Source organism: Camelus ferus, chromosome 10 (assembly GCF_009834535.1).
Source record: "Camelus ferus isolate YT-003-E chromosome 10, BCGSAC_Cfer_1.0, whole genome shotgun sequence".
Taxonomy (NCBI): domain Eukaryota; kingdom Metazoa; phylum Chordata; class Mammalia; order Artiodactyla; family Camelidae; genus Camelus; species Camelus ferus.
This window is the reverse complement of record NC_045705.1, coordinates 63,991,299-64,001,222: the sequence shown is the minus strand read 5'-3', so window position 1 is coordinate 64,001,222 and position 9,924 is coordinate 63,991,299. Positions and strand designations below refer to the sequence as shown.

At 53.7% G+C, this 9,924-nt stretch overlaps 1 protein-coding gene across 3 annotated transcripts; it reads left to right on the top strand.

Annotated features, from left to right (window-relative positions):
* Positions 1 to 618: 618 nt before the first annotated feature.
* On the top strand, positions 619 to 7,890 carry LOC102524522 (solute carrier family 22 member 6). 3 transcript variants are annotated; one of them, XM_032489630.1, is made up of 10 exons: positions 619 to 1,277; positions 1,596 to 1,699; positions 1,930 to 2,084; positions 3,291 to 3,459; positions 3,913 to 4,036; positions 4,179 to 4,294; positions 5,363 to 5,577; positions 5,689 to 5,797; positions 7,245 to 7,326; positions 7,603 to 7,890. In XM_032489630.1, exons 1-10 carry the CDS (start codon positions 909 to 911, stop codon positions 7,867 to 7,869), a joined length of 1,710 nt encoding a protein of 569 aa, XP_032345521.1. In that variant the 5' UTR covers positions 619 to 908; the 3' UTR covers positions 7,870 to 7,890. The 3 variants fall into 3 exon arrangements, with proteins under 3 accessions (XP_032345521.1, XP_006181853.1, XP_032345522.1); XM_006181791.3 differs by having other exon boundaries at positions 643 to 1,277; positions 7,123 to 7,326; positions 7,603 to 7,882; XM_032489631.1 differs by lacking the exon at positions 7,245 to 7,326 and having other exon boundaries at positions 909 to 1,277; positions 7,603 to 7,837.
* The last annotated feature ends 2,034 nt before the right edge of the window (positions 7,891 to 9,924 follow it).

Here is a 9,924-nt window from a genome sequence, read left to right as displayed (position 1 = left end):
GTCTGAGGTCCCACTCCTTCAGAAGCAGCCTCCCACTTCTATTGTGTCTTCCAATTGAGCAAAGCAGTGGTCCTACAAGATGTAAGCTTTCCCCGGAAGACCAAAGACCAGGGTAACCAATTTTAGCAAATAAGAACACAGGATACCCACTTAAGTTTGAATTTCAGCTGAATAATTTTTTAGTATAAGTATGCCCCCATGTAATATTAGGGACATACTTACACTAAAGAAAAAAATTTTGTTTGTTGACCTGAAATTCAAATTAACTGGGTGTCCTGTATTTTCTCTGGCAACTCTCCCCAAGGACAGACCATTTGGATGCTGTCCGCAAGAAAGGACGGAAGCCCTGTAAGAGGCCAGCACGCATCCCAGAGCCCAGTTTTCTCACTAAAAGGAAGACAGAAAGGTCCCACCCCACCCGCTCCGGCCCCCAGATGCCCAGGTGGGCCCTCCCAGCCCATCGCCTCCCATCACCCCCACTTCAGTCTGCTCTCTCCTGCCCTTTGCACCCACTTGGAAAAATTCCACCGATAGAAGGATAGTCGGAGGGTTAATCCTTCTGATACCAAGTCACACTTTAACTCATTCCCTCCAGGCCAAGGATTAAATACTGCCCATTAGGGGTCAGGGCTACAGCAGACCCTGAAGCCTACGCAACGCCCCCCACCCAAAGTGAGCAGAGGCTGCAAAAGAAAGGCAGGAACAGGACAAAGAGAGAAGGAAGGAGGGGCAGCCTGGCCGGCTGCTGTCCCCCCGCGGAGCCAGCTCAAATTCAGTTCCAGGAGCAACTCAGCTACAGAAGCAACGGCAGGACCTCTCCTCCAGTGAAGAGCAGCAGGCAGACACGCAGACAGAGGGCCTGGGACTGGAAGTCCTCAGCCCCCAGCCGCTCGGCCAGGCCTGGCCCCATGGCCTTCAATGACCTCTTGCTGCAGCTGGGGGGCGTCGGCCGCTTCCAGCAGATCCAGGTGGCTCTGGTGGTCCTGCCCCTGTTCCTGTTGGCTTCCCACAACACCCTGCAGAACTTCACCGCCGCCATCCCCAGCCACCATTGCCGCCCACCTGCTCACAGCAACCTCAGCGAAGATGGGGGGCTGGCGGCCTGGCTGCCGCAGGACAGGCAGGGGCAGCCCGCATCCTGCCTCCGCTTCACCTCCCCACAGCGGGGACCACCCTTTCCCAATGGCACAGAGACCAACGGCACGGGGGCCACCGAGCCCTGCAGCGACGGCTGGATCTACGACAACAGCACGTTCCCTTCCACCATCGTGACAGAGGTGAGGAGACCTGGGCCCTCCTGCTCTGAGACATACACACGCATGCACGCGTGCACAGACTATTGCAGACTCTCCAGAGGCCAAGATGGGAAAATGGAGAAAGGTGTTCAGGATGGGAGCCTTTGTAGAAAAGGTGGATGTGGGAGTCGTGGGGTCAGGAAAGTCTCTCAGCTCCTGAGACCGAGGAGACAAGCAGCTAGGAGAAGCGTCAGGAGAAGAAGGTGACACAGACCTCAGAGGGCCAGCCGGAAGGAGGGTAAGGCACTGCCCTGCGGCCCAGGCTCACCGCAGCCTGACCTTTGCCCCCTCTCCCCACAGTGGGACCTCGTGTGCTCTTACAGGGCCTTACGGCAGCTGGCTCAGTCCTTGTACATGGTGGGGGTGCTTCTCGGAGCCATGATATTCGGGTACCTGGCAGACAGGTCAGTCCTGGGCAGGGCCAGGGAACCAGGCTGGGACTGGGGGATCCTCAGCTGGGCTCAGGGGGGCGGTCGGCATTCCCAGCTGGGACTGGTTTGATGACCAACAGCACCAACCTCATGAGAGGTCACGGGCCCTGGGATCCCCTAGGGCTAGTGCCCCTCTCCCAGATCAGCCTGGCCCCTGCTGGCCCTCCGGACCCCTGCTGCCTCAGGTCTTCCCTCCCCCACAGGCTGGGCCGCCGGAAGGTGCTGATCTTGAACTACCTGCAGACGGCCGTGTCGGGGACCTGCGCTGCCTTCGCTCCCAACTTCCCCGCCTACTGTGCCTTCCGGCTCCTCTCGGGCATGTCGCTGGCTGGCATCGCCCTCAACTGCGTGACACTGAGTGAGGGAGGCCCGGAGGGCAGGGCGGGTCCCTATGCACTCCTCTTCAACCTCCCAGCCCCTTGACTCCTTTCCAGCCTCCTCCCCCAGCCCACCCCTCCTGCACTCAGCCTGCTCTCGGCCTGTCCTTCGGGTCTGCCCTTCCAGCCAACATAACAGCCTATTTCCCTGGGCTCACAGCATCCTGTACTCTCATTTAGACACAGGATTGCAAACCCCATTTTTAGGGCCAGGTAGTTCCCATAAAAGATTGAAGCAGATGAGAGGCATTAGGGAGTGGTGAGGACTGTCTCCAAAGGAGAGTCACAGCAATCCAAGATGCCACAGCCACTCAGCTGCTGGAACCAAGAAGTTTCAGGGCTGTCAGACTGTTCCCCCTTCCTTTCGTCAATGTAAAATATTTCAATTTTTTAGTGTTTACAATTAATTCTAATGTTTTTAACATAGGGCAAGCCAGCATCATGTAGACCAAAAGCATTTATGGGCTGAGCATGGCCTGTCCACAAGCCATCAAAGTGCATCCTCTGATAGGTCACCCCCCTTTTCCCCTGTTTCTCAGATGAGGAACCCAAGGCTGGGGAGAAGGGAAAGGGTTTACCCAAGCCCAGGAGGGAACCTAAGGATTCAGATTCTCTGGACTAAAGAAATTAAGTGGGACTGGGCTAGGGCTGGAGCAGGACACCTAGAGAATCCAGCCCCAAAGCCCAGTCTGAGTTCTCAAGCCAATGCCCCAGCAGCCGAATCAGGAGCGCACAAGGACCGCAGCAGAGAGGTGGTCCCCCTCCGACCTCAATTCTCCAGGATGGATGAAAGCCACTGCCCCACTCTGAGCTGCTCTGGCCACTAAGGCTGGAATCCAGCCCAGGCTGAGGACGACCAGAGGCATGGCTGCTGTTGATGATGAACTGAGCGGTCAGAAGCACCCCAAAGGGAAACAGGTCCCTGGCCAGGACAGTCGGCTGGGGAGGAGCAAAAATGCAGCAGGGGAGTGAAGCGGACAACTCCTGGGAATTCCAAACCTATTTCCCCCTCCCTACCTCCACCACAGTCCCCCTGCCACGGCACCTAACCTCATTTGATGCATCTTCCGCTGAGCCTTGGGACAGACCAAGGTGTAGACGGAGAGAGGGGTCTTGGCCTGCACCAGGGGTCTTCACCTACCTGGCACCCAGTAAGGTGCACCACTCCATTCTAACCCTCTTTTCAGATGTGGAGTGGATGCCCATCCACACACGGGCCTATGTGGGCACCCTAATTGGCTATGTCTACAGCCTGGGCCAGTTTTTCCTAGCTGGTGTGGCCTACGCTGTGCCCCACTGGCGCCACCTGCAGCTGCTGGTCTCCGTGCCCTTTTTTGCCTTCTTCATCTACTCCTGGTACGTTGGGTCCATGGTGGGTGGGGATGCCACAGGAGCCCAGAGGGATACGAGGGACAAGAATTCCCCCAGATCTTGCCACACACTCCACCCCACAGAATTAGGGAAGGTCAAACCCAGGCCGGTGACTCAGTGTGATAAATAGGGAAACTAGACTGCAGGCAGAAGGACTTGCCCCAAGGTGTCCAGTTTTCTGGCTTTCCCCAGGTCTCCAGTCTGCCTGCACTGCTCCCTTTACCCAGCACCCAAGAGCTGAGCTCCCATGCTGGGGAATGAGTCATCACCAAGCTGGGCACTGCTCTGTGGTCCTAGAGAAAGAGACTTGGCAAAGTCCTGGGTTCCCAGCCTTAAATAAAGTCCCACTGCAGATCTCTGGAAAGCCCACACCCTACCTCCAGCCCAAATGACTGGGACTGGAGCCATGCCAACACGCACACTCACCCCTGCTCCCAGGTTCTTCATCGAATCGGCCCGCTGGTACTCCTCTTCTGGGAGACTAGACCTCACCCTGAGGGCCCTGCAGAGAGTGGCCTGGATCAATGGGAAGCGAGAAGAGGGGGCCAAGCTAAGTATGGAGGTGAGACCCCCAAGACCTCCCCTGACAGCCCACCAGGGCCCCATCCCCAAAACCAAGACTCAGAGGGCTTCTCTGAATCAGGGGCTAGGCTGGGAAGAGCTCCTGGAGAAGTCCAAGCCCTGAACCCCATCCATCCCGGCAGGTGCTCCAGGCCAGTCTGCAGAAGGAGCTGACCATGGCCAAGGGCCAGGCCTCGGCCTTGGAGCTGCTGCGCTGTCCCGCCCTTCGCCGCCTCTTCCTCTGCCTCTCCATGCTGTGGTAGGCCCAGACAAACAGACTGATGGACAGACAGACAGACCAAGAGACAAAAGGCAGGGTGGGGAAAGAGTGGGTGCAGTGGGTAGAAGGCAGACAAGAGGCAGGAAGTCAGCAGACCAGCCACAAGAGGCAGTAATCCTCCACCAGAGAGTCTTGAAGAACCAGATGACCTCCAGTATCTGTTCACTTCCAGTCCCCAAACTAAGCGTCAGTCTCTCCATATTCTTCTCCTTTTATCAGCTCTCTTTCAATTTGGAAACACCTCCATATTGGATTGGTGGCCCCCAGAGTCACCAGAATTATATCAAAAGGCAGAGACAAGTCTGGCTTCCAAAACATTTGAAGACTTTACCAGCCTTGGGGTGCCTGCAGGAAACACAGGCACAGGCAATAAGATGCCTAAAGCTCCCCTCTGAAAGTACACTTCGGCCAAAGTTGATAACAGCCAAACACCTTCCTTTCCTGTTGCAATATTCGCCTTTGCCGTTTTTATGTCCCATCTTCCCAACCCCATCGTCACAGCAGTCCCACTGCAGTTGAGGGAAACATGGTCAGGAGTCAAAAGGAACAATCTTGCCAATAAATTCTTTGCTTCCAATTTGGGACTTACTTTGGGGTGAGGGTTCCATCCAATAACCTGAGCTTTATCTTCTGGGCTCTTGACTTCTCAAGAAGCACAATACCCATCCCAGGACCACGGACAGATCCTGGAAGGCTCTGGCCTCTCCCAATACCTTGACCTTAAAGACACGGTCTGGATATCCACCTGCCTTCCTTCAGTCCAGTATCCATAGATAAAATAAAGACGAAAACTATGTAAGTCCTACAAGGCAACTAAGTGAAAATTCCCTAAGACACTGGGGGCACTATTAGAAGACTGAGAAATTTAGGGTATTAGAGGACTATCCCAATACTTGAAGTGCATATTAAATGTCAGAAGAAACATTAGCCAAGGCGGATTCCAGACTCTTCAGCAGGGTACCCTGTGCAGCTCACCCCTGTTTTGGATAAGCACCTCCCCTCTTAAGCTTCCTAATAAACTCCATACCCTTCAACCCTCCCCACTAGGTTTGCTACTAGCTTTGCTTACTATGGGCTGGTCATGGACCTGCAGGGCTTTGGGGTCAGCATCTACCTAATCCAGGTGATCTTTGGTGCTGTGGACCTGCCTGCCAAACTTGTGTGCTTCCTTATCATCAACAATATGGGCCGCCGGCCTGCCCAGATGGCCTCACTGCTGCTGGCAGGCATCTGCATCCTGATCAATGGAGTGATACCCCGGGGTGAGCACCCATGAGCATCTTGGTACCTCATCTTTGGCCATATCCTCAGACATGACCCAACTGCTCAGCCCCCACTCTCGAGACCCCACTGACACCCTCCTTTCTCTGTAGATCAGTCCATTGTCCGAACCTCTCTTGCTGTGCTGGGGAAGGGCTGCCTGGCTTCCTCCTTCAACTGTATCTTCCTGTACACTGGGGAGCTGTACCCCACAATGATCCGGTGAGTGGGAATTTAATGGGAGGGGTTTTGAAGCAAGACATTCCCCTGCACACAGGTCAGATCCCAGCACATGGTCCAGTGTGCCCCAGCCCAAGGCCCCCTCCCAACACCCATCAGTGCAAAGTCCCTGTCAGCCACTCAGTACACACTTTGTGGCTAACACAGTTGTGGCTGCCCCCAATCCTTACCTGACCTGAGAAGATCTCAAAAGGAGCCACCAACTGGGATAGGGTAGGGAGATAAGAAGACACATCTCACAGGCAGTTAATTGAAGTCCTCCCTGAGTCTCCAAAGCGCAAGTTAGAAGCTGCCATGAAATCTAAATTCCATCTTTAAACCAAATGCTATGTCTAAAACCAAAGACCACAAACATGAAAGTAATTTCTTATCACAAGAGCCACAGTTAATAATGGTGGTACTAGTGGTTGTATGGATAAACATAGCACCAATTTTTTGAGTGCCAAGGATAGAGGGAGGTGGTATTTCTCAATTAAGACGCAAGAAACACATGTCTATTTTAAGGATGGAATGCCAAATTCATATGAGATGTCAAAGAAATGCCAGGCTTCTCCAGGCTACTTAGAATGAGAACCCTGAGAGGTCATGGTTTCTGTCCTGTACCCTCATGGGACTGCACTGAAAGAACAATAGTATAAAGCACCTACTATGTGTCAGGCACTGTCAAACTTTTTACAAATATCAATTCATTTGATCCTCATAGCAAGCTTATGAGGCAGATATTATGATAATTTCCATTTTCCAAATGAGAAAACTGAGCCACAGAGAGGTTAAGTGACTTGCCCAAGGTCATACAGCTTATAAATCAGGAAGCTCAGATTTGAACCCAAGCAGTTTATCTCTGGAGTCAAAGTGTTTAACCTCTGCTCTCATAGAGAATGTTCTTTACATGCAGATTTCAGATTCCTTTCCCTGGGGATTCTAATCCAATAGGTCTGTGTGGGGCTGGGGCAACAGTAAATCAAATCCCCCAGGTGATCTGAGAACAACTGGCCCAACTCAGCTGTCACATTTGACAGTTCAGGAAGCTGAGGTCTAGAGAAGAAAAGAGACTTCCCCCAAGATCACATAGTAAGCTAAGGGCAGAGGCAAAATTTGAACTCTTGATTCTCTGGCCAGAGCCCTTCCCAACCTGTTTTTTGAAAAAAATATCCAAACAAACGCCAAATTGGTTAGCTAGTCATATGGGGAACAGAGGAGGCACCAGGGGGTTTCCTGGGTCTGAGCTGCCCTGGCCTCAAATTCAGCCAGAACCTCAGCATTCATGCCAGAACACTTACCGACACCATCCGCCCTGAGCCCCACAGGCAGACAGGCTTGGGAATGGGCAGCACTCTGGCCCGAGTGGGCAGCATTGTGAGCCCACTGGTGAGCATGACGGCGGAGATCTACCCCTCCGTGCCTCTCTTTATCTACGGCGCTGTCCCAGTGGCTGCCAGCTGTGTCGTGGCCCTCTTGCCGGAGACACTGGACCAGCCACTGCCAGATACCGTGCAGGACGTGGAAGACAGGTGACTTGCCCCGGGTCACACGTTCAGGCTGGGGTGGCTTTGAGACTCAAACTCAAGCCTACTCTTCCAAGCCAGGGCTCTTTGTCCCTGTTTCTCCAGTTGGCTGAGAGTCTCCCAGAGTCCTCCCTGGGGTTCGCGGCTCCAAGGGGTGGTAGATGTTTGGGGTAGAGACCTGGTAGCTGGGCACAGCTAAATGGAGAGTCCCCTGGGACCCCGCGGCTCCCAGCCCTGGCCCGGAGGCTGCATACCCAGGGCACCACTCTCCTGCCCCCGCAGGAGGAGAGGGAAGAGGAGGCAGCAGCAACGAGAGCAGCAGAAGCAGATGGTCCCGCTCCAGGTCTCAACACAAGAGAAGAACGGACTCTGAGCACTGAAAAGGAGCCTTACAAAGCCCTAAAGGAAGTGAGGACCCTACAGGTCCTGGACCACTCACATGAGAAGGGGGAGGGGGAATATGGCCCAAATGCTGGGGCTGTGGTTCAGGGAAGCACCGCCTCAGGGGTCCCCCCCCCTGAACAGATGCCACGAAAACCACATCATTAAAAGGCTTGTCTGTGTATAGCATCTCCCTTTTTCTCTCTTGTCTCAAATATAACACATTCCACATGAGCCAGCTTCCAGCCCAAAAGGGCATACAGTCCAGTTCCCGCCCTCAACCCCCAGGACTTTACAGACCATCCCAGACAACTAGAGAAGAATCTCTTATCTTGGCCCCTTCCCCAGTCCTTTCTTTCCTCCCTCTTCCCTCCCTCTTTCTCTAACCTATCTAAATATTTCTGAGTTTTAAATACCTTATACCCCTCCCCTTCCCTATTAGGCTGGAAATTGACAAGGGATTAAAATGAAAGCAGCCAATCAGAGGCTTTGTTTCAGGTTCCTCCCCCTCCAGGAAAGCAAATAGGAATCTCAGGCAGCAAAGAAGGAGAAGAGAGAGCATCTGTGACATCAGGACACTGATCCCTGTTCCTCTGGATTCCAGCAGGATCTGGACTCAAAACCAGTTTGCCACTACTAACTCTGCATCTGGAGATTCAGCCTGCTAGCTACCCTGATCCTCGCCCACTGCACTTCCTGGCCATTCTGCTTCTCTGCTTTTGGCTGGCACTGGGCTGGTGAAAGGGAGGGAGGAGGGTGAGGGGAGGGTGGAACCCAGCCAGAGAGCCAGCACTGCTAATTTGATGCCAGGCACTGTCTTAAGCACTTTGCATACATTAACTCATTCAATCCTCCCAGTAACTTTCTAGAGATGTCTTATTATTATCCCCCATTTTACAGATAAGGAAATAAAGGCACAGAGTGGTTAAGTAACTTGCTCAAATTCACACAGCTATTAAATTGTGGAGTCAGGATTAGAAGCAGATCATCTAGGATATGTGTGCCTGACCCTCTCACTGCCTCACGGCCCTGGGACTTTGGCCTCTTCTATGCCCGGGGGGCAGGGGGGGAGCGGGCTGTGCTTCTCCCACTCCTCCCTCCTGGGCTGAAAGGAGACAGAGAAGGGGAAGCAGGAAGATCACGTGGTAGGAACTGTGTGAAAGGAGGGATAGAAGGCAGTTTAGTGGTCACTGTCAGGAAAAGAGGAACGCATCAGCAAGGGAACTCCCTACAGGGAAGCTGGGGGATTAAGGGGTAATGTGGGGAGGCCATGGGAAAAGACAGCCCTGTTAACACCTACAGGTGGCAGGGATGAGGGGCCAGCCATACCCTCTACTACATATGCTTCTCAGCCTTGCTTTTCTGCTAGCATACTGCCCCTTACTCTTTCCCCTCGTCCTCTGGGGAAAGGCCACACTCTCAAGCTGTACAAGTTGCCTTCCAGGTGGGACCCCAGGGCTCCAACTGAGTCAGGGCAACCTGGAGAGAGGAAGTGACCTGGAGATTCCTTGAAAAAGCCACAGAGTCCCAGAAGAGCTCACAGCAGCTCAGAAAGCCAGAGGACAAATTGGGGAGGACCAAAATCACCATAACTCACCCCATATCTTGGACCATCTGCAGCCTTGGTGTTCTCCCATGGTGCTGACACTTCCCTTGCTCCCCAACAATTTCTTGGCAGGACCCAGTAGATGCCGGAGGGCCACCACCCCAACCCCTGCTACTCTTTTTCAGGCAGCATTGCCCTCACGACAGATGAGGGGCACCTAGGATGGCATCTTCACCAGCCTTGAGCAGGGATACAGGGCTGGAGCTGAGAGGCGGGGCACCTGGATCTAGCCCTGCTTCTGCAAATCTAGGGATCTGGGGACCAGTGACTTGCCCTACTCCTGGCTTAAAACCCTGCCAGCAACTCTGACTTGCCCTGACTCCTGGGGGTCTCTCATCTCTGTGCTTAGATCACCTGGCACTTGCATCTCCCTCAACCAGAGCCATTCTCTGACCTGCCCCAGCTGCATACAACCCCAAGTCCTGGTGCTGACTCAGACGGCTTACACAATTTGTGCAAACTCCGTTTCCCCAGCACCTGATCTGGGACTTCCCGCAGTCACCCCATGCCCTTGACCAAATGGAATTCTACCTTCCTCCCACCCTTAGGTCACCAGTCTTACCCTGTCGTCCCAAGGAGTCACCCCCAAAATACTGGCTCACATCTCGTTCTCTTTT